The 23,349-nt window shown below is 44.3% G+C and overlaps 4 protein-coding genes across 5 annotated transcripts in view; 2 read left to right on the top strand and 2 right to left on the bottom strand.

Annotated features, from left to right (window-relative positions):
* Positions 1-395: 395 nt before the first annotated feature.
* On the bottom strand, positions 396-6,043 carry ccnc (cyclin C). The gene is made up of 12 exons (XM_056581239.1): positions 5,888-6,043; positions 5,455-5,561; positions 5,094-5,178; positions 4,902-4,971; positions 4,679-4,730; positions 4,514-4,569; positions 3,626-3,661; positions 3,423-3,514; positions 3,256-3,323; positions 2,994-3,073; positions 2,718-2,836; positions 396-2,315 (listed from the first exon to the last, which is right to left on the bottom strand). Exons 1-12 carry the CDS (start codon positions 5,917-5,919, stop codon positions 2,261-2,263), a joined length of 852 nt encoding a protein of 283 aa, XP_056437214.1. The 5' UTR covers positions 5,920-6,043; the 3' UTR covers positions 396-2,260.
* ngs (notochord granular surface) lies at positions 4,444-12,711 on the top strand. 2 transcript variants are annotated; one of them, XM_056581238.1, is made up of 12 exons: positions 4,444-4,458; positions 6,858-7,107; positions 7,178-7,340; positions 7,550-7,699; positions 7,907-8,026; positions 8,347-8,442; positions 9,478-9,612; positions 10,023-10,133; positions 10,345-10,455; positions 10,751-10,875; positions 11,295-11,553; positions 11,874-12,711. In XM_056581238.1, exons 2-11 carry the CDS (start codon positions 6,905-6,907, stop codon positions 11,524-11,526), a joined length of 1,446 nt encoding a protein of 481 aa, XP_056437213.1. In that variant the 5' UTR covers positions 4,444-4,458; positions 6,858-6,904; the 3' UTR covers positions 11,527-11,553; positions 11,874-12,711. The 2 variants fall into 2 exon arrangements, with proteins under 2 accessions (XP_056437213.1, XP_056437212.1); XM_056581237.1 differs by lacking the exon at positions 4,444-4,458 and having other exon boundaries at positions 6,793-7,107.
* Positions 11,486-21,162, bottom strand: pgm3 (phosphoglucomutase 3). The gene is made up of 13 exons (XM_056581236.1): positions 21,046-21,162; positions 20,278-20,486; positions 19,658-19,845; positions 18,079-18,146; positions 17,437-17,570; positions 16,845-17,040; positions 15,784-15,941; positions 15,231-15,314; positions 14,920-15,018; positions 14,505-14,618; positions 14,077-14,199; positions 13,576-13,749; positions 11,486-13,069 (listed from the first exon to the last, which is right to left on the bottom strand). The coding sequence occupies exons 2-13, from the start codon at positions 20,482-20,484 to the stop codon at positions 12,983-12,985; spliced, it is 1,632 nt and encodes a 543-aa protein (XP_056437211.1). The 5' UTR covers positions 20,485-20,486; positions 21,046-21,162; the 3' UTR covers positions 11,486-12,982.
* Positions 21,163-22,114: 952 nt separating this feature from the next.
* snap91b (synaptosome associated protein 91b) overlaps positions 22,115-23,349 on the top strand; it is a 25,325-nt gene continuing 24,090 nt past the window's right edge. The window contains exons 1-3 of the mRNA XM_056581408.1: positions 22,115-22,354; positions 22,462-22,583; positions 22,705-22,989. Coding sequence (XP_056437383.1) covers positions 22,860-22,989 — 130 coding nt within the window. The 5' untranslated portion in view covers positions 22,115-22,354; positions 22,462-22,583; positions 22,705-22,859. The remainder of the gene's footprint in view (positions 22,355-22,461; positions 22,584-22,704; positions 22,990-23,349) is intronic.

Here is a 23,349-nt window from a genome sequence, read left to right as displayed (position 1 = left end):
CTGACAAGCTCGTTCCCGTTGGGCCTGACGTCACGGCGACGGGTGTCTGACGTCACAGGATCCACCTCTAGAAGCAGCTTTCTCTTGAGGGTGGATGAGAGCTGGGCTTGACTCACGATAATTATTAAATTACTGATCGTGAAGAGAACTAAGACAAAAGATGCAATGGGGCATCGATTTATAGGGCATTTATCCTTGATTTAGTTCAGGCTAAAAATTATTCAAATGCTGCATCTCCAATATCGGCCACGAGGGGCCGCTTCAGCGCCACTCATCGACCGTCAGCCAATGGCAATCGGTCCTGGAGGGAACATATTGTCACCCAGAAGGTTAACTCAAGGGCTAGTCCTCCAATGGCCCCCGGGGCCCCGACACGCCTTAATAAAAGCTTTCATAAGACACCCATGTTTTTCACAACATACAGGTTTAATTACAACTTCCAAAAGACAATGTACAAATTCAAGTAATACTCAAGAACAAACATGGTTTTGTAAAAATGTGTTTTTGTGTGGGCCTTCTGATAGGAGCAGTTCAATGAGGTAAAGCCCTTTGGTGTTTTACCCATTTGTATTGAACAGATGGGAGTCGGTAGATTGGGTGAGTGGGGGTGTGTGGCTGGGATGGGGGGGGGGCAATGCCGGAAGGCGAAGCCATACGGAGAGCCCCCCCTAACTAGTCTCAGTGGCTTTCACACTCTTGGTTCCCTTTCGAAAACACACTCACTTGACACCACAGCGGATGGGAGAGAGTGACACCAAAGTTGTCCTCCATTTGCCAGTTACATCCATGCAGCGTTTGCAACGATCCTTTTTTTCAAATCATGAAAAAATAAAAGTAAATGAAGGTGGGAGTAAAATACAGAGGGAAACACTTCCCCACAAACGGTCATCCATTGAATAGGAGACCTTAAGGAATCCACACTAGGATGAGTGGGGTGTGCTTGTTTCAGAGATTTTGTGGTTGTTTCTGTATAAACAGCAGCTTTTATTAAGGCGTCTGAGCATCTCATTATGATCGAGCCTATTGGAGGTCCCAAAGCATCACATCACAACACGTTCAACAGGTATAGTCACACAGACATACACATACACGCACACACACACACACACAACAAATGATAAAATAGGTGGTTTTAAGTGTACATAAAAATACAGAAAGTAAAAGAAAACAGGAAGTGATTCACTTTTACAACTGCAACGCAAAAGCTCGCCAAACACATAGTACTACTAATAAAAAAATGGTTTGATACAATACATTATGTTCAACCCTAAAGCAAACTTAAAAAAAAGTTGGAATCATGATGGTTCAAAGAACAAGTGACTTATTACTCAAGTTTTCCAAGTAAAATAAAGAAGGTAAAATTCCATTATAAGGCCATTTACAAGATTAAGGGCTGGGAGCAGAATGGAGCACAATCATAATTATTAACAAGCTATGATCCTTTGACCCGGCTCTCAACACCAGACCTCTATGCACAAAAGGGTACCCGCTCCACCTGGTAGTGACACGACAGCATACAGTCAGAAGGTGGATGGGAAACATACACAGGGAGGGGGGGGGGGGGGGGGGGGGGGGGGGGGGGTAGGACCTCTGGCACACACCAGTCGAGACAGACTACTTGTATAGTCCCTGAGGAATGAAGAAAACCCCTACCAGAGGGCCCACCCACTCTCACGTGCACACTCACGTGCACAGTGCTGACGATCGAAGTTCGTTTTTTTTTTTTTCTTTTTCTTTTTTCAGTGATCCCACGGAGCACCCCAATCACAACGACGCGCTCCCTGAGACCGTTCAAGACTGTCAGGAATAAATCACAAACTATGCATACACATACATCGCATAACACCCACCAGTGTTTGTCCAAACACTTCTATCACAGGCGTGTCCACCCAAACGTTTCCCCGCCCCCCCCCCCCCCCCCCATCTATGTTGAACTAGAAGTGCTCTTCCTCATGGCCTACTATTGCTGTCAGTCTCTGGGGGGGGGGGAAATGGCATCGTCCAGAGACACCCTATTCGCTGGCTGGTTCTTGAACATGTGACCACTTCAGAAAGAGAAGGAGGGCGGGCTAGGGGGGATATGTGCTAGCTAAGGGGTTATGCTAGAGAGGGAGAGAGAGGGGGTGTGTCCATGAGAGAATACCTCTAGTTTAAACGCAGAATGTCCCAGCGGCTTGCCCTCTCAAAAGTGATGTTGGAAGTCATTTTGCAAATGGCCGCCAGTCAGTACAAAATGGAGGCTGCTCGGTAAGTGTTGGGCCTACGACTGGCCGTACGAGTTGCTCTGACTTCCGTTGGAGCTCTGGTCGTTCTCACTGGAGGGAAGGGATACACAATGAGGGAGAGTCGTTTTTAGACACCAGTACATCTATTCATAACACAGAGGGCGATGCCTCAAATGCTTTGAACCACCAGTTAGATTAAGCTCCAAGCAACCAACTATAATTCTTGTTATAAAAAGAAAGTAATTGTATGAAAAAGAGGAAACAAAGATACGGGGGAAAAATATATTATAGTATGTATTTTAAGGGATTATTGTCAGACTCCACAAAGATGGATGAAATCAGTTTATTAATACTGGCAGTTTTTGATCACCAGAAAACACTCAGGCTTGACCATCCTATATCTTACTGTAGCACGCAGAGATGGCTAAAGCCTGAACAGAAATATGGAAAAACATGGAACCAAAAGTGGAAATACTTGGCGACGTCATTGACCTGTTGGGAGGGGGCTTGGGTTTGGGCATCTTGTTGAGAACCACGGCCATCTCCTTGCGGTCGTCAAAGTTCTTCCACTGGTCGTACAGCTTCAGGATCACGCGGATGATCTCAAGGATCTACACACAAAACCAAAATGTACAGCTTAATTTTTAAAGCGAAAAAAAACAGAAATGAACAGAAACCGAATCTGTTCACAGTCTTCTGCATTGTCACGGCCACATGCCAGGGGGGGAACCGCGGACAAGAGGGGAACACGGGGGGAACTCTCCCTACCTTGTCCATGTCGACCGAGAGCTCAGCAAACCACTGTCTGGCATCCTTCTGCTGTACCACACAGGCAACATTCAGGCAGGCTACAGGACAAGGAGGGCACACAATGGAGGGTTAAGCATGCGTTTTCATGTACACACACACACACACACACACACACACACACACACACACACACACACACACACACACACACACACACACACACACACACACACACACACACACACACACACACACACACACACACACACACACCCCTTACCTAGTGCAATCATGAAGGGTGGATAGAGGAGACACAGGTCTGTCCTGTATGTGTCGTTCACTATTCGCCTATGGAAAGATAATTGTATTAATTAAAAAAAAAAAAAACATTTCTGCACATTGAGGCGATAACGTCAGCCTTCCTTCGTCTAAACACCCAAACCGTACCAGGCCAGAGGCAACAGCATGTCCTCCTGCCCCATGTCCTGTACATACTGCAGGAGGGGTCTGTAGGGGTGGTACACGATGAGGCAGCAGTCCTGAAACACACGCATCCAATCAGTGACCTCACCTACCGTCCTATAGCGGTCCTTATCGCAATGCAGCTAACAAAGCTCAACGGTCAAGGGTCAACGGTTTCCACCACTCACCATCAACTCCAGTAGGTAGAACTCGCACTCCAATATCTGTGTCGAGGAAAAAGGGCAGAATGTTGTTTCTAGATGATATACATTCACAGACAATTACAGTGCGAAGATGCCTCCCAATATATACATATTCAAGCAACACAGAAAGAGAACTGGCCCACGACTCTGAGACCACCTCCAGAATACCCCACAAATAAAGCAACGCTCAATATCAAAACAGTGCCATTTCGGTCTTGAGAGACAACCGTTGTTTTCAAAGGACTTGGGTTGACTACTTCACCCTAGTCCCCCCCCACCCCCCCCCCCCCCACATCTACGTACAGTAGAGACAATACGAGTTACGATCCCCAGTGGCAGCATCCCGGCAAACTTATTTCCCGAAGGCCTGTGAATCCGCCCCTCCCCTCACAGCCTCTGGACAAGGCAAGGCATCCATTACCCTCTACACTGCTCTCTGGCAGGCGACAGACAACTGGGGCTCCCTCACAGGTTACATGCTAGCAGGACTGCAAACCATCTGACACCGCTATAAGGCATTCCGGGGGCGGTATGAAGACACACACCCTCTGAGCCATCTCCCGCAGCTACATCACTTTCATCACAGCTGTGTAAATATTGGTTTGCTGATTCTCGTGAACCGATCGACATTTCAAAATGGCGGCGGGGTGAGCGGTGGAAAGCTCATGTCATGTTGTTGCAAGGAAGCTTAGCAACGCATAAATAACGTAGGAGGAAGCAGACTTATGGTATGGCGGCTGTTCTTGGGAGGCCTTTCCATTGTCATACATCTGTCATATAGGGACAGCATGTTGGCTGTTGTTCCCATTATCATTGAGGTGAGGAGGAATCCCATTGTATCTCAATGCAGAGCTGTAACCAAAGTTGACTCACATGATTCATTCTGTATGGGAACTCCTTGGGAAAGGCATAGGAAAACCGGGTTTTCACTGTTTGAAAGGAAAGAAAATCATCATGTATGGTTCTTTTCACATGAACATGATGTGATTTTAGTGTTGAAAGTGTGAGCTGCTTGTGGTTGTGGGTCTGGATACGTACATACTGATGTTGCAGCACTGATCAACCTAGTGTTGGAAACAACTCCAAATTCCTGTGAGAAGCAACAATTTAGGAGAAAGATATATATATATTTTTTTACAATACAGAAAAAGTGGCAAAATCTCAGCATGACAAAAAGAAGGCAGATGGGGAAACCCATTTGTGTTGAGTGGCGAGTATGCACCAAAAAATACGCAATTATGTATTACAGTAGTTTGCATACCTCAACTTTAGAGGCTAGAAAAACACAAGTAGGGGCCATTAGCACTGGATCTATACTCTTCAGGGAATATCTGCAAACAAATACACACACACATTTGTATTATAATGAAACCAACAAGCAAAATTAAATTAGCTTTTGTAAAATTGACTATAATTATTAACATGCCATCGAATTGTATCAGTATTTGCTTACCTGGCATAAAAGCGTTTAAAGTACACCGTTGCTGTAGCGATAACCTGCTGCCTTAACTTCAGGTGTTCTCCCAGTGCCTGGATGACTAACGAAGACCAGGTGAAATACAGTTATAGTCTGTTATAGAGTACAGCACAATACTGTTATGTTAATTTATAAAGTGTAGACGTTTATTAAGGTGTCCCAACAAGGCCTAGCTGACTAAAAAGAGCAGGCGAAAAACAGTTATAGTTGGTTTAGTGTACAGCACAATACCTTTCTGTTCATTTATAAAGTGTGTAACGTTATACGTTTATAAATGTGTTAGCAGTATGCTAGATTAAAGCAAACTACAGGCTAATTAATTAAGTCATAGAAGCACCATTGGCAAAGAATATCTGCAGCTTCCAGTACTCCTCTTCTGTGAGAAACTTGAGGTCCTTTTGTCGCTCCTTCATCAGGTCCTGCTTGTCCAGAACCCATTGCAAACTTTAAATAAAAAAAACACCATAGAAATCACATAAAATACCCGACTGTAACAACACATTGAGCAAAGATACAATACCTCTTGAGTTAGCCAGATGCTACACGGCAGACATAGTTCAGTGTTGTTCATAATAATAATAAAGCAATTTAGTTGGATAGATCATACTAAAAGTATGAATAGTGTCATGTACTAGAATTAAACCTCAAAAACCTTTGACTAAAAAGCTGATTTTGTATTGCACTGCTGAGAGATCGTACACAATAAGTGTTAGGCCAGTCAACAAGACTGTTCTTTGTTAAATGCATCCATAATTCATCCTTTTACTTACTAGTGTGAGCTTTGCCAGAAATTCCCTGCCATGTCGTAAGAGCCTAAACGGACAAACTATACTTTAGATGTAACGTAATACTAAACAAAAAGTCAGCACCAGAAGGAGAATCAGTTCAGCTTAACAAATCCCAGTACGACAAGAAAGACGGTCCGAGGAGACAAAAGATGCAGCTAAATAGTTCCGCATGAAACCTTCACGCGCAATTATAATGCAACGTTTTTGAAATTATGACAGGGTCACAGACCTCATTACTAAATAAATAACCCACGACATCTTTGACTCGTAACTCAACGATGAAGAAACGGAATGATTAATAACGAAGCTTTGAATTTAGGAAATTCGTTTTCTTTATTTGGGTGACCAATATTTTATTTATGAAAAATAACTTTCATTATTTGATCGAAATGTTGTTAATAGTACCAATAATAACAATATTCTTCTTCTTATTATTATTTTTATTTATTATAATAACTATGATTATGGCCATATTACAAGGATGAAGAAGATCATGATGATTATGATTCTTATCGCTGTTATTATTATTATTATTATTATTAATAATAATAATAGAGATAAGCATCATAATCATCATGATCTTCTTCATCCTTGTAATATAGCCATAATCATAGTCATCATTATATTATTAATATCATTAGGATAACTTGGTAATGTTTTGTTATTAATAATATAATTGATTACTTACCAGCATGTTTAAAGTTAAACAAATGCAAAATAGAATGACTATATATTATATAGGATTTCACTCCCTGTTAATAAATAAGTAACGACCTCTTGGCAGAGTCTTGGTAGATATTATTGCAGACAGCCACTCCTGAGAATGATGCCAGGTTTCGACATTCCTGAACAGTCCTTAGGTATGCAATGTTTATGAGTGGGCTCGATGGGCAGGGCAAAACCTGCTTATATAAAGCCTCAAACCAAGTGATGAGGGTAAACTGTTCTGCAGGGAGTTTCAAAACCCTTCCAAACCTAAGAAGATCAAACGATACCAACATGAGCTGCAGTCCAGAAAGGAAGTCTTCTTACCGCCGCCACTTTGAGGGCAACTCCGTGGCCACCTCCGTGGCCACTTCAGTCAATCGGATCCGAGTCTCGAGTCCATCTCCTACACGCAGATCAGCTCGGTCTGCCAGCTATTCCCTCAGAGCGGCATCGACGGGGCGCCGGTCGACCTCCGACAAGTCCCGCATGAACAGGTACGTGTGCTGTATTTAAGGCTTACCAATCAAATCAAAAAGCTCCTTCATCCATCGCTCCTCTGTGCAGTGGAAGTATGGAGGCTCTTTGTTTTGGCATGTCCATGGGACTCGGGCCCAAACTGGATTTGGACGCAGCCACCGCCGAGAACCAGGCCTTCATGACCACCCGCACGGGCGAGAGGAAGGAGATGGTGGCCCTCAACGACCGTCTGGCTGTCTACATTGAAAAGGCGAGACACCCCTCCTCACCCTTTACACGCTCTGTCTGTCGCCTGTGGGGTTTGTTTGTTGTGTCGTCTTAACAATGTGATATTATATTTATTCAATCATCCGACACTTTCAAGCAAGAGTACATTCGCAGGCTAGGGGGATACCGGAGATCGAGCCTGGTGCTTTGGGCTGGGAGTCCAACCTGCCGCTGTGTGTCTTCCTGCTGCAGGTGCGCTCCCTGGAGACCAAGAACAAGCTGCTGGAGGATGACATCCACGCCCTGAGAAGCCGTTTCCTACAGCCCTCGGGCCTCAGGCAACTGTACGAGACCCAGCTGAAGGACCTGACCCGGGTGGCCGAGCAGATGAGAGTCCGGAGGGTGAGCTCCACCGCCAAGAGACGCCATCGCCATGACAGCGAGATGACACACGGTTCTCCTTGAAAGAGCGGTTTAACACGACACGCGTGAATCCTCTCTGGGCCAAGCAAAGATGTGATTCTTGCTAACTTACTTGGCTACTACTGATGTTAGTCATTCTACTATTGGTGCTACATCTACTTCACCCGAGCCTTGTGTCTGTGGTAGGACCAGGCCCTGGGGTCAAAGGAGGCCATGGCAGGCCAGCTCGACGCTCTGAAGGCCAGGTACGACCAGGCCCTGGAGGCCAGGAGGAAGACAGAGCTGCAGATTGAGGCGTTCCGCCCGGTAAGGCAGCAGCCGGACCCCCAGCCGCTTTACACTCCAAACATTTCAGTTAGAGGGTGACGGGGAGGTGGGGAGTGAAGTCCGTTCATTGTATCGGTTGGAGCGAATTTAAATATAATACTGCAGGGATTTTGCTCTGTGAACCTGTAGCTCAATAACTGCTGATCACAGTTATTTTCGTATGCTGAGCAAAGCGATGACGCCTGCATTCGCAAACTCTTTATAACCAGGTGATAACATCCAAAAGCGTGTGTGTGCTTAGGCCTTTGCACGTGTGGGTACAAATAAGTATGCACTGACTGAGTCAACATTTTCCACAGGATGTAGATAAAGCAACCTCAACACGCATCTCTCTGGAGAAACATCTGGAGAACCTGGAGTTAGAGCTGACCTTTCTACAACGGGTTCACAAGGAGGTAAAACATGAGTGTGTGTGCGTGTGTGTGTGTGCGTGTGTGTGTGTGTGTGTGTGTGTGTGTGTGTGTGTGTGTGTGTGTGTGTGTGTGTGTGTGTGTGTGTGTGTGTGTGTGTGTGTGTGTGTGTGTGTGTGTGTGTGTGTGTGTGTGTGTGTGTGTGTGTGTGTGTGTTTGTCTAAGGACTCTGGTTAGAAGGCTGTAAGCTTCTGGGTCAAAGCAGGTCGGTCGCATGCCATGCATTCTTGTTACCCAGACTATAATGAGATGGTTATAATCTTGCAGAAATCCATCTCATATGTAGCAACTGTGTATTTACAGACACAGACTACTGTTAGGTCCACCAATTGTCAGCTCAGTGTCAAACGTGCAGAACAACGCGGTCAAGTGTTAAGTGTTGGCAGGAGTGGACATGCTAAGTATGACCATGAGTGCAAATAGATCAATAAATCTGCGATATGACGATACCCACTGACTGAGTATGGCCTGAGTGATTTAGAAATCAGCAGCAACATTATTTTGGTATTTGTCAATACATTTGCTTTCTAAGGAGAACTGTTGTGTGTACAGAGTCACTATTAGCTTAATCTCACAAATCAGATTTTGGATTAACATGTGTAGTCTGTTGGCAGACAAGCTAAAATATGGAAGAACGGGGCATTTTTCTGTCTTTCACTTCATATTTGTTTTAAAAAATCATGTTTCTGGGATATCTGAGTGCAGGATTGGCAAACACAAACGCGCCCAGCAAAGTAGAAAGGTAAAGGTTTCAAATCAACTCTGTGTATACTGGCCACTGTACAAATACACTTAATAAAATCCTCTTCTGAAAGCTTCATTCCCTCCAGCGATTAGTTTATCTTCGGTAGAACATCTCCCTAACCAAACAGTAAACATTGTGTAGCTTTGCCCATTGTGTTTGTTGGTTCCCGACTCAGGCTTTGTGCCGTCTCCCAGCAGAAATTCTGCTCCAACATGTTAGGACTGCTGGATCCCGATTATTACCTTGACGTACTTGAGTTCCAATCCTGTGAACAGGAAATCGAGGTGCTTTTGGAGCAGCTCTATTCGTCGGCCTCCAAGGTCGACCTGACCTTTGGGCTTCCCGATCTTTCCTCGGCCCTCAAACAGATCCAGTCTCAGTACGACAGCATCGCTGCCAAAAACCTACAGGTACGGGGAGAGAATTACGCATTTGTCCAAATTGACTAGCAACAATTCATACACCCATTCACGCACCAACACGACGGTGGTGTCAAAAATGCACCAGCCAGCTCGACACATATCAATATTATTTATTTGTATAATTTATACAAATTGAACTATGTCTTATTGTTAGTTATTCCCTGCTGTTTTTTTTATTTCTTTTTCATTCCCTATCCTCTTATAATGTCAACATAATATCCTTAAATATCCTCGATATCATGACCCAAAGGTTTACCATGACATAATAAATCGGATTAACAGTATGCCATATTTATTTGAATCCCACTACAATTCATGTTTAGCATCCTTTTTATGCAGACTAGAAACTAATGGAAACCTTTTCAGTCAGCACTGTTACACGATTTGTGCATTGTCAGGAAATGGACACTTGGTACAAGACAAAGTTTGTGGACCTGAATAATGCATCAACCAAACACATCCAAAGCCTCCAGAGTCTGAGAGAGGAGAGCGCAGGATGCAAGAAGGATGTGAGCATGACTTCAAAATCAATGCAAAAAGAAAAATGCACTTTTAAAATGTGCTTAATCTGTCTCCAAGTGTCTTACACAAGAAAATATTCATTTTCTGTGTTCATCCTGAAGTGAGCTTATCTATACCGCAGTATTTTTTGTGCATTTTATGCACAGGCTTTTATGTACAGAAGAAACAGGTTGATATAAAGTGTGGGTTTTTCTGCAGATCGGTAATAAGGAGCGCGAGCTGGAAGCCCTGCAGACGAGGAATGAGTATTTAGAGGCGGTGCTCCGCGATGCAGTCGTCAGGTTCAGGAAGAAAGAGGAGGACCTGCAGGTAATGGCCTACCACCGGCTAAGCACCCACACTTTTGTTCTCCAATTCTAGTTTCAGCCCCCCATTCGTTTCCAATCGGCACAGAATTTCAAGCGTGAATCAATTACGTGACTTCGTTTTGAAGCATGATCCCATTTAAAAGTCGTACGGTTTTTCCGCAGAAACCCATTTATAGCCCATTGGATTTTTAAAGCATGAATCAATTCCATAAGTCGTGTCATTTCTCAAGGATTTAGGCTGTTCTGTGCGGTCCTGCTGTGAAACCAATCCGTCTCATTTCATCCCCCAACCACAGGTGCGGATAGCGGGTCTCAAGCTGGATCTGCAGGTCACCAAGGAGAAGATTGCTCTGCTTCTGCGTGACTACCAGGACCTGCTGAACGTCAAGATGGCCCTGGAGATTGAGATCACCACTTACAGGTACAACTCTACCCGGGTCACGTATGAATCAAGTGTAAATCAAGCAATCAGAATCGGGGGGGGGGGGGGTGTATATATGAAGGCGTGTGAAGGGTCAGGTGGACAAGTGCACGGCCATTTGTTTAAATTCAAGTCTGGCCATTCGATTAGATTCATGTCTGGCCATTCGATTAGATTCATGTCTGGCCATTCGATTAGATTAAAGTGTGTCACAGGGACTTCTTAAATTGCTCCAAATTGAGTTCCCAAGCATTTCCCTGCTTGTAAAATCAAGCTCCTTACTTCCCGCTCATGAGGAATTTCCATTTGAGTCTCCCAATCCTTAACGCCGTCTACACTGTGGCCACCATACAGCTGTGTGGCTGGCTACTAACCCCCCCCCCCTCCAACCGCTGAACTGTGTGTCGCCTGTCCCTCAGGAAGCTGATCGAGGGCGAGGACAACCGTCTGAGCGCCATGGTCCACGTCATGTCCCTGAGAGGAGGAGGAGGAGGTGTGGCCGTCGCCTCCGGCTCCACCGCGGCCAACGGCTGCCCCGCCACGCCCTCCGGACCCCCACCGCCGGCGCACTCAGACGCTGGGGGGAAGAGAGGCGCCGGCGCCGCTGCCCCTGGAGCCAACGACGCGACCGTGGAGGAGAGCCGGACCTGAGGGGCAGCGCGAGACCCTCGTCGTCAGGTGGAGTGGATGATTGGCCCCCGTTTTTGTTTACCGAGGGAAAGAGCTGGAGTGAAGGGAGGGGAATTGTCTATTGTATTACTGCAATGATAGGGAACATATATCAACTCTCTATGGGGAACATATATCTATGAAATGTTAGTCTACGACATGAGGATTCATGGATATTGATGAAAAACAAAAATATGTATGACGCCCAATGAGTGAATGTGGGTTGCCGGCAATGATGAGGATTTATCGACGCATCACGGAATAAGCCTCATTGATCCCGGTGGACTTCTGATTCGGTCATCCATTTATTGAATTTCTTCCCAGAACAGTTAAGACAGAGGAGCAGGCATACAACAGCGACTCCCAGCAGAGCACCGTCATCATTTCTGGAGTGGCCGTCCGATGACACGGATGAAGAACAGCAATTCCACCTTAAAAGTGACACTTTCCCCAAGCTTTTGCACAAACGTTTACGAAGCCAGAGATGCTTCTGTGATGTTAACTCAAATTAGGCTTTATGGATATGATAAAAGGAATCGGGACCTGGGCCATCCATTCAGGTTAAGGATTAGGATGTCTTTGAAAAGTGAATTGAACAGCACTGATATTATTAGCAATTATTATAATCAACATTGTGAGCTTGTTAACTTGTTAACACAAACGTTGAAAGAGTAGTGTATTTTGGTTTGTACTGTTCCTGTCCTGTCACTCATCTCCATTTTTGTTGCTAATTAATGTCTGATTATGAATGATATAAAATGGCTATTAATGAATTAATATTCCAAATAGCACCTTAGTTATTTTCCACTCAATCAAAATAAAGTTTAAACCAACTAAATAATGTTCAAGTAATCATGTCAGGTTAAAAATTGCAATGAAGAACCTGGCAAATGTAACCCATTTAGTTGTGGTTGTCGGTTGAGTTAGACTCAACCGATACCACGATTGCACCACCTATTTCAACTCTTTTTAAAATAGTAAAAAAGTCAGCGAGAACTTTCCAATCAGAAAAACACACCACTAGAAAAAAACAATGACTTTCAATATTACTAATGTACAAAATTTGTTAACAATATCAAATATATTTGACACATTATAGCATTAACGTAAACGAACACTTATTTTCTCTTTTCACAATTAGAAAAATGCAGACAGGATATTGTGCAATTTAGAGCAGAAAAAAAACATAATCTGAATTGAAAATAAAGCGATGTGAAATACAGAAATGTTGCAATTTGTACTAAACAGAGGATTGTTTAATGGTCCGTGTGAACTTTGTGTACCTGTGTGTGTGTGTGTGTGTGTGTGTGTGTGTGTGTGTGTGTGTGTGTGTGTGTGTGTGTGTGTGTGTGTGTGTGTGTGTGTGTGTGTGTGTGTGTGTGTGTGTGTGTGTGTGTGTGTGTGTGTGTGTGTGTGTGTGTGTGTGTGTTGCTGTCTACTACAGGGGCTTTGGTTCGCCCCCCACTCCACCGGCCAGGCGGTACACTGCGAGGCTGACTTCATGCCCCAGAGCATCAGCACTTTCCTTAAGAAAAGAAATGTAAACGGCACAGAATCACTGTCATGTTCACTGTCATCACAACACAGTGACAGTTGACGGCCACGTAAACAATGGTCACGAAAGGTCCGAAAAAAATAAATAAAATTAAATGAAAAATATGGAAAAATAACAAAACGTAAAAATATACTTTTCTGTAGAATTGAATTAAAGACAACGACAATGTTTAATAAAGTGTCGTTCAAAACGACACACACCAAAACAAACAAACGTAAAAACACCCGTGTGTAAAGGTTGATTTAGATATAGGTGGTTTAGCAGACGCTTTTATCTAAATCCAATTTGTCAGAAGAAAGAGAAAACAATATATCGCTGTCGGTACAATAAAGATATTCACAGAACAAGTTACAACTTGCAATTTGTAACTTGCAATTGCTAGGTTAACCCATTCCGTGTTTGCAACCAAGATATCTGGGATAGGGCGCTGCACAATGCTCAGTGCTAAGTTTAAGGAGCAGGTATGCTGTGGTTACCTGCGTCGCCGCCTCCGAGTAGACCCTCACCACGTCCTCCGTGCCCGAGGGCCTGACGAAGGAGCGGCCATCTTGGTGCCTCTCCACCAGTCGGTCGATGGCCTCCTGGAGACCGGCCGGACTCACCGTCTTTCTCTCGGCGTCCTTGGTGTCGATGACCCTGCGGTCAGACACCTGCGGGGAGAACACACACCAACCGTGAGCCTACGTAGAACTGACGGCCTACTAGCCTAGCCGACCGCCAGAACGAAAGACAACCCGCAGTGGAAAAGGTCCAAATAGTTGCAGCAACAGCGATAGAGCCTCAAGGATTTTTAAGTCGCCAAAAAGGTAGCCAAAGACTTATTTAAATTAATTTATTAAGCAGAACAAGATTATGAAGGACACACACACACACACACACACACACACACACACACACACACACACACACACACACACACACACACACACACACACACACACACACACACACACACACACACACACACACACACACACCTTCACTTTGAGCTGCCTGTTGGGCAGGTCGGTGTAAATGGCGTCCCACTGCTGCACCGTCATGCCCTTGATGGCTAGTATGGCTTCAATCAACAGCATGTCAGAGATGGCATCACCCACAGTCTATACATGAAGACAAAAATGCAATGCGTTGAGTTCGCAATAACGTGACACGCTACAAACATTAAACATAAATTATCTTCAGAAAATAAAATCCTCTTTTGAAAAAGGTTTTTCATTCTTCTTCTTCAGTTCTATCACATCTTATCATCATGAGATGGTGTGATAGAATTGTATGATCTTGTGGTGTGTGTGTGTGTGTGTGTGTGCGTGCGTGCGTGCGTGCGTGCGTGCGTGCGTGCGTGCGTGCGTGCGTGCGTGCGAGCGTGCGTGCGTGCGCGTGTTTGTGTATGTGCGTGAGTGTGTACCTGGTTGATGAGGTCCACAGAGTTCTTCAGCAGGGTGGCTGCCCCCTGTCTCTCCCCTTCAGAGTCATCACACAGCTGCTGGATCTTCTCCTCGGCTGCCTTGCTGAACAACACCTGGGGTGCAATACAATTTGTGGTGTTGCGGTAAAGCGTTCAACCTTAAATTATCTGTACCTGAAGTCCGTGCGAGTCAGTTTGCTTAAACAAAATTGTCCAGAAGTGCGTGAGTGTGGTTCTTTTTTTTATTACAGGTTTAAAGGGTTGGGTGGTCTTAACATTTTAGAATTCAGACGTCGTTATAGATGAATTACAGCAGATGGTGCTGTATTGTGAAACAAAGGTGTGTGTGTGTGTGTGTGTGTGTGTGTGTGTGTGTGTGTGTGTGTGTGTGTGTGTGTGTGTGTGTGTGACTCACAGTTCCGTGGCCGTTGGCTTCAAAGTACACTCCTATGTCAAACTCCTGGGCCACGTGATGAAGGTGCTTCACCCCGGTCTTCGCGCACCTCACTATTACCTGCAGCGGAAAAAAACACGGATACAATTAAAACGAGACAAAGTGAGAAAGTGAGATAGTGAGTGAGATAGTGAGTGAGTGAGTGAGTGAGTGAGTGAGTGAGTGAGTGAGTGAGTGAGTGAGTGAGTGAGTGAGTGAGTGAGTGAGTGAGTGAGTGAGTGAGTGAGTGAGTGAGTGAGTGAGTGAGTGAGTGAGTGAGTGTGTTTATTCACCTTCATGGTGTCCTCCAGGTAGCGCGTGGAGCTTCCGTTTGCGTAGGCCGTTTGAACCACCGCTATCTTGAGGTCCAGGCCAGCCTATTGGAGGGTTTCACACGTGTCAGACACATTCTGAGCCGCCATCTTGGTGCTTTTTCACCACCATAATACAATGCAATGAACAATGGTTGCGGGGCTAGGTTGAGAAAAAAACTCACATGACCAACCAATTTTTTAAATTAGGACTTCAAATTAGATTATTGAAAAAAAATTAAATAAACATTGAACAAATTAATTCAGGTGAGATGCCAGGTGTGACCAGATGCATTGTGTTAGTATATCTATTAAGAATTAAGATTCAAAGGCTTTTATGTCATATACTCATACAGGATGTGAAGTGAAATGTTGTGACATACTGTCATTCTGTGCTTAAAATGTACATAAAATAGAATAGAATATAAGTTTGAACAGAAGTGAAGAATAGATAAATAATAATAGATGAATTGGTATACAATTAAAACAGGATAAACAGGGAGATGTACTATTCGACACTGTGTACGAGAGGTACCTTTGTGAGCAGTTCCTTGAGGAAGGTGCTGATGAGTGTGGCGATCTTGTCTCCGTCCAGCAGGTGGAAGCGACCATGGTCGTCGCTGTAGTAGTACACGATGCGGTCGGCGTCGCCGTCGAACGAACAGCACCGCTCGCCCGCCTTCATAACGATGCCTTCATAACGATGGCCAGAGAGGACATGGATTACATGAAAAAAATGCTAACTGGCTCAATCTCTGTCCCCCCCCCAGATATGTATTTGCCAGGCACAGTATATATATCAAATGATTAATCAGGATAATCAATAGAGAAATTCAGTTTTTTCCATCATTTGAGGGGATCCCTTCAAAAAGGTCTGATTCACGTAATTTGTTCTTTGGTGGTACTCAATGTAACTCAATATTTACGCATTTTCAATTCTAATACAACTAAATGGCTTGTATTGGTTAAGAGGTGTTGGCTCAGCACATAATGAGTCGCTCAAAGGTCTCAAATGTAATATCGGTTGATTACTGAGCGGTTTAAGGGCTTGAGATTATATGGGGGTAGTAAATTCATTTTAAGATCAAGATTCATCTCAGGTCTTATCGCTATTCTGATTATTTGTATCGTTGCATAACTTTTTATTGAATTAAAAAAACTGAGCAGGTTACAGTCCGACAGGTGAATCACCCCCATCTAAGAGAGAACATAAAACATCTGAAGCGTTACTTCCTCGTTCCTAAGTAACTGCACAGGTGGGCTGCATCTTTAACGTCTGCCCGCTGGCATCTTAAAGGTCCCACAAAATACCCCCAGGTGCGAGTGTGATTAGCCGTTGCAAGCCGTTTTGAAAATCTGCCTGTTCTGACATCACAAGGGGGAGTGCCCTCCTAGATGTGTGCTGGATAGTTCAGTCTACCAGCCGACCCATTGGACTGTAGCAAACGTTGCTCATTTACCTGTCCTACATCTAGGTGGACACGCCCACTTGTGATGTCGGAAGAGGCTGATTTTCAAAACGGATTGTAATAGCTAATTACACTTACACCAGTTGGTATAATATGTCAACCTTTAAAAACATTGATGCATTGATACCTTTCGGAGAATTCTGCTGCACTTTGACGAAGTCGGCCCCACACTGGTGGTTGAGCTTCCCGCCCGTGCCGTCGCAGAACAGGGACACCTTCAGCGCCCCCTGCAGGTAGGGTTCCATCTCGCGCAGCTTTAGCGCGCCGATGCCGTTGGCCCCGTCTACCAGCAGGCATTTCTGGTCATCCGTGCGGTTGGGCGCCTGCCGAAAGGAAGACGAAGAAAGAAAGAGGATCACACACGTTTCAATGGATGGAGGAGGAGGAGGAAGGGTCAATTATTGAATTGAACATATATTTTTTTCCATCAAGTAAAGAAAAAAAAAGCAATAATAAACAGTAAAATAAAATAAAAAGACAATTAAGTAATATTGAACAATGAAACCGACAAATGAAAATAAACTGCCTTACAATTGCTTTACCCGTTCGAAATGTATGGTTAAATAATAATAATAATTTGAGCAGTCCTTTATAAGACACTTTGATCCAAAGTGCCGTGCAGTGACTGATCAGTCATTAGGAGTTAGACGCCGACTCAAGAAGGCATTCAGGGAGGGTTGGACATTCAGCCGTCAAATTATTCTGCCGTGCACACTCACAGACTTGGTCAGTTGGATGAAGGCCTGCGACAACTTGCTGTAGTAGCCCTCCACCGAGGCCTTCCCGTACCCGCCCCGCGTGTTGCAGCAACACACCATGTAGTGGAGCTGAGGGGTGGTCACCAGGCCGTAGTCTGACACGCACACACACACACACACACACACACACACACACACACACACACACAGAAACAGACACAGACACAGACACAGACACAGACACAGACACAGACACAGACACAGACACAGACACAGACACAGACACAGACACAGACACAGACACAGACACACGCACACTCACACGCACACACACAAAGAAAAGAGGGAGTTGTTTAACATGGGAAACGTTGAATAGACATCAGGGAACATTCTGAAAGCATGAAGCAACAGGTAGGGTGCTCACCGATGACAACAGGTAGGATGGAAACCATTATAGAAGCTAGTACCTTTCAGCTGGAAATGTATCACCTGAGCCCAATGCACAAATCCTTTCCGCACAAATTCAAGTGTGAATGTAACCAAATCCCACACATACATTTACATTTAGGGCATTTAGCAGACGCTTTTATCCAAAGCGATTTACAATAAGTACATTTGTCATAATCCCACAAGATACACACACGGTTTGTTTATTTACCTCACCTTTGCTTCGTCCATCCAGGGCAGTCACCCCATCCAAGACAGCATCTGATAGTCTAGCACTGCTGCTCCTAAGGGTACGAGACACATGTTTGCATCTGCATCTATGTTGGGGATGTTGTTGTACTATATACACAGTAGCTCTGTAAAACATGGGTTTGGGTTCGGGGTATTTACTTGATGAATCGTTCCACACATAAACTCTGATGGCAGACAACCTGAAATCTTTGTGAACAGGGTTCTTCACTTTCTTAGGCTTATAATTTGATTTGGACCAATCATGTTCCTTGGTGGCGTGGATCTGACCGTTGGAAACACATCAAATATAATACGGTTTGGAATCGATTGAAAAAGACTGAATCGTACAGGTCTGTCAATTGGGTTGTCATGGTTTTAATCTTTCAAAAAAGAAAATAAACAAATGATTAGACTCCAGACTATACCAGACTACACTCTGGCTTTAGAAAAGCTAACGGTTTGGATGAACAACACTGCGAGGGCGGTGTGCATCGATTGCTAGACTCTTCGGCAGCGCAGTCCCTGAAGTGCCGCCACAGCCGATCGGGTTGGAGGTCTAATTAAAAATATGCCCTCCGAAGCGCACACACAAACTATTGTTTTCCCTTCGGCCGGCGGGAGGACAAGCTAAAACATCTTGTCTGGACACAGGCGTCCTTCGATAAACTCTCTGTAGAGGTTTGAATACAAACCGGTGTAGTAGACCCGACACTGTAGTAATTGATTGGACAAAATTGTCTGCTGAAACCTCTTATCTTTTGAGTTTCTCATCGAGCCCGATCAAATATCTCAGTAACAAAACAGGAAACCCTGTGTAGCTCCACTCATCACATTAGCTGGGTTTCCGGCCCAATCGCTGGGCAGTTGCCCCCCAGAAGTTCAACAATATTATAGTCGAACTTTGGGATCCGAGATCACTTGATGCATAGCGAATGCCAAAGATTAGTTATTCAATTAATTTAGGTATGAAAGCTGTAATGGATAGTGCAGTGTAGAAATATTGGATAGTAGAAATGATGATGTTGACAAACACTAAAAACTGTATACATGTTATGCAACACGGTTATGCAATCTCATTTATGCAGATGAAGATTTACCCAGGCTAAAAGAGGAGAACCTGTATCTACTGACATAGGTGGAGCCAAACGGGAAATACAGGGTGGAACGATATGCGTCCTGCCTCCCTATCCGTCTCTTACATTGCCATTCAACTGCCAACAGGTGTACTTTGACAGGGAGGGACTGCTTCCTACTACTGCAAACAACTCCCCTCTATTGACTTCAATATCTATACATTTGTGTGGGGAACCCGTATACATCATAAAGGGACCTACTTATGGTGGGATCGGTTTTGTTAGTTTCCAAAGAAGCATCACAATGTGTATTATCTATTTTAACCACATGTTTTGTCTCGCTAGGCTGTCAATAGCAGTCGGCTGAAAAGTCAAAATAACAACAAATCTGTCCACCACTAATACCACGATTGCAGATGTAATCGTATGAACTACAGATATAAAGCATAAAAGTCAAACCGGTTGTAGAGAAAACCAGTCCGGCCCCATACCTGGTATCTCTGCCCACAAAGACTTCAGCTTCCTGGTTCGTCAGGTCGATGGACTCCTTCTGGACGAGGTCCTTCAGAACAGTGATCAAGTGATCCTGCTCTGCATTGGCTAGCTGAGTGGCGTAGACCTCCCACGCGGGGGTCAACATCTCCCCCATGGGGTCGATCAGCTTCACCCCGTTGTCTTCCTTGACGAGAGGGAGGGACGTAGAGAATGACAAAGAGAGCCAGAAGCTTATTCATTCATTCAAGTCATCAACACAATAACGATACGGGTGATCACAAGTGAATATAGAGTGAATGAAGACATCCGAGGAAAGAGGGGGGAATGAACAAAAAAAAATCAGTATCTGCTGAATTAATATCAACTGTAACAGTAATGCTGACTGCAGCACCATTGGGATCAAAATAGTAAATCATGTTAGTGAGTTAGAAATGTATTGTCCCCTTGGGGAAATTGTTCTCAGCGAAAAGACAGATACACATGACCGTTAACAACAACATAAAAAATAAAATAAATATGTCATCATATATCTTATCTACAAGTGGTTCGACGACAGCAGAACGAGGCTAAAGGTGAAGTGAGAGATTTCCAGGGGAAAACACCTCGACGGGCTTACCTCAGGGTTGTGGGACGCAGTAACCATGACTCCGATGATGGCTTTGGTGGTTATGGACCTCAGTGTGGCAAGAAGGCCCATCCGAAACATTACATGATCCAGATGATCCGCATTGGTTCGAAAGCCCGCTGTTCCATACTGCAGAACCAACCCGACTGGTTTAGGGTGTAACTTGGACTTCTCTGATACTTCTTGCCATTGTGCCATTACTGAAACACAAAACATTAAATCGGTGCTATGACTAAAAAAACAACACATCATAGCTGATGCTAGTTGTATTGTTTTGACAGCAGGGCATTGGAAGTGCATGACAATGAATATAACATGTAAGCAGCATTTTAATGTATTGATTGACATGCAGTTGGCTTTATACAATTTAATTCTACAATGCTATATCTGTATTTGAATCACTTAAAAAACTTAAAAAACACTCAAAGAAGCAGGAAGTATTGTAGGAACAAATTGAGCATATCCCAGATTTGAATAATCTCCAAATACTGACGTTATTCTGCAAATTCAGAATTTAATCTCAGAATTCTGACTATATTTTTTCCTTTAAACTCAGAACTCGAAAGAAATCCTCTAATCCTCTTCCGTATCTATATGACACACGATTGCATATATTATTATATATTATATTGGATATACAGACGTAAAATACATAAAATACAAATCTCCCCAAAGTACAGAAATGTAACGAGGGGAATTAAGCAATTGTGGTTTAATTCGTGCGAGACCATAACAGTTCTACAAAGTGCTACTACTTACTGGTATCTTCTCAAGATTCCTAAAGTGTAATAACTCATGAGTGAATCCTAATTTTGTGTAGTGGAATGGAGACCGTGGACAATTTATAAAAGGAGACGTGGCTACATTTCCGTGTATGGTCACGTGACGGCGTAAGCTCCTCCAATTGGCTAGCAAACCACTGTGTATGGACGAAGATAGACGTCCCTTTAAGAAAAGGGCATGCTTTTTCTAGGTAATGTTCAGTGTGTATTAATGGGGAGGCTGTTAATGTCGAATTTCTGTGTCGCAACAATGCATCAAATAGCCATAATATTCTTATGGGACCCAGCACGATTGACGTAATTAACCTGTCCCACCATCGGCCTGCATATGTCAACATTCAAATAAATTATGAAAGGATGAATTAGCCATATGCTTAGACTAAATAATAGATTTAGATACACTCTTTTAATATAATACACACCCATTTATTTCGCGTAATGGCTGTCCTAATGACTATCTCTGGATCCAATCTATTCAACAGGCTATGATTTTAAAGAACAATCCTCTATTCTTCTGATCTGATTGATATTATGCTTTCAAAGAAGAAGCGGGATACATGTTTTATACGCTGTAGGCCTATACACCCGTTTACCTTGATAAAATAAAATAAACCCACACGATGTGAACGTGATGCTCGTGAACTCGAGCGTGCGGACCTTCTTGATGCGTACAAGCAGCAGTCCAAATGCTTCTGTCACGCTCATAAATTAACCCTTTTGGCGCATAGTGGTGCGATGTGGTGGTTGGGCCTAGAAAGGAACGTGCTATCCCGGCCACAGCAACTAATACAGGGACGTGTATCATTGTAGACCCCCCCCCCCCCCCCTACTGAAGTCGAATCGCATAGCATTTGCTGAAGGTGAATTTAAATGACAACATTGATGCACACAAATAAATACAGGCTAACGTAACTCGGAGAACATTCGGTCTTTTTTTTCCTTTTATTTTTTATGCTGGCGTCGCGCATCATCACAATTGCCGACTCGCGAGCGCCACCAGGGAGCGGCGCGCGCCCCCACCTCTCCCTTCCGTCGCGAGGAGCCGGTGGAAGACACAGCACAGGATATATTTCCCGCTCTGGAACAACTAGATCAGACGCGAAGACCGCTACCGCCGATCTGCGTTAATTTTGAAGACATTTAGGGGGGCATGTATTTAAAACAATTGTTTGCGTATTTTTTCTTCCACAGTTGACAGTTAGAAAAAAAAGCCAGCTAAACCGATGCCCTTTCTAAACGGAAATATTTAACCGACTCTTGGATTGCGGGTTATTATAGATCCTAAGGTCCGCCATGAATTTTCACGATATTTCATTATCTCCTATCTCATCCTACTTTATATTCACTCTCCTGTTTCTTCCTTCCTTTTAAATGTATTTACATATTGCTCTAGCGCTAGCGAATCGGTTCCCCTGCCAGCGGAGTGTTACGTAACAGCGAGGCTTCAGCTAGCCGAGGTGCTGAACTGAACGGTGCTAGACTACCCGGGCGAGCCGAGGGGAACCATAACCTTGCGTAAGTCTGCTTACACCGAGGCGCGTCCTATAGCACGGCGCACATCATCGCATGTGGAAACACGGTGAGCGTCGGTTGATTTTGATCTAATTTGCTCTTTTCTTATTCGCCCAACGAGAAGGTCACGGGCCTATTCATCGGAGGGAATCGTAGAGGACCGAGCATCGGACTCAGTGTCAAAAAAAGGAAGCAAGCGGGGCTACCAATCTCCCATCTTTATTCAGCGTTCCTCGGAAGAATATTCATCGCTGAGTCGGTCGATTCCACGGAGAGAAAATGTCGGGGCAAACGCTCACAGATCGCATTGCCGCTGCGCAATATCAGCTAACGGGATCCGATATGGCCCGTGGTGTCTGCAAAGCCACCACTCACGAGGTGATGGCGCCCAAGAAGAAGCACCTGGAGTGTAAGTGTCCCTTTTCGTTCTCTCCTCTCCTGCATTGCATAGCTTTTAAGACTCCCTGTAGCATCGAGGGGTTGAATAGACCTACCCCACTAATGTCCCCCGTCCACTCTTCCTCCACGATTCAACATGGGCAGAAAGAGCTGCATACAGACATGCACATTATAGGATAGGAAAAGAGAAGGAACCGCAGCCGTGCAGCCAGACATCCATAGAGACGGACGGACGGACAGACACACTTGTGGCAGTCACATCCACAGACAGACAGATGGACATGCATACAGACAGAGTGAGAGAGCGACCAACTATAATGATGGCCTCATAAAGAGATGAAATGTACGTTGGCATGACGCCTACTTATGA

Source organism: Gadus chalcogrammus, chromosome 21 (genome assembly GCF_026213295.1).
Source record: "Gadus chalcogrammus isolate NIFS_2021 chromosome 21, NIFS_Gcha_1.0, whole genome shotgun sequence".
NCBI classification, from domain to species: Eukaryota; Metazoa; Chordata; class Actinopteri; order Gadiformes; family Gadidae; genus Gadus; species Gadus chalcogrammus.
Note: the sequence above shows the minus strand (reverse complement) of the source record. Positions and strands in the feature narration are given on the sequence as shown.

Excerpts from the sequence above, each read along its gene's own strand:
- ccnc (XM_056581239.1), bottom strand. The coding sequence starts at position 5,919 with ATGGCAGGGAATTTCTGGCAAAGCTCACACTA. Across the intron at positions 3,324-3,422 it reads ATGCTGTTGCCTCTGGCCTG|GCGAATAGTGAACGACACAT; the intron begins GTACGGTTTGGG and ends ATCTTTCCATAG. Across the intron at positions 2,837-2,993 it reads TCTCGGTCGACATGGACAAG|ATCCTTGAGATCATCCGCGT; the intron begins GTAGGGAGAGTT and ends TTTTGTGTGTAG.
- pgm3 (XM_056581236.1), bottom strand. The coding sequence starts at position 20,484 with ATGGCACAATGGCAAGAAGTATCAGAGAAGTCCAAGTTACACCCTAAA. Across the intron at positions 18,147-19,657 it reads TTTGTGGGCAGAGATACCAG|GAGCAGCAGTGCTAGACTAT; the intron begins GTATGGGGCCGG and ends TCGTACCCTTAG. Across the intron at positions 13,750-14,076 it reads ACAGGCAGCTCAAAGTGAAG|GTGTCTGACCGCAGGGTCAT; the intron begins GTGTGTGTGTGT and ends TTCTCCCCGCAG.
- ngs (XM_056581237.1), top strand. The coding sequence starts at position 6,836 with ATGAGGGTAAACTGTTCTGCAGGGAGTTTCAAAACCCTTCCAAACCTA. Across the intron at positions 9,613-10,022 it reads TCGCTGCCAAAAACCTACAG|GAAATGGACACTTGGTACAA; the intron begins GTACGGGGAGAG and ends GTGCATTGTCAG. Across the intron at positions 10,876-11,294 it reads ATTGAGATCACCACTTACAG|GAAGCTGATCGAGGGCGAGG; the intron begins GTACAACTCTAC and ends CCTGTCCCTCAG.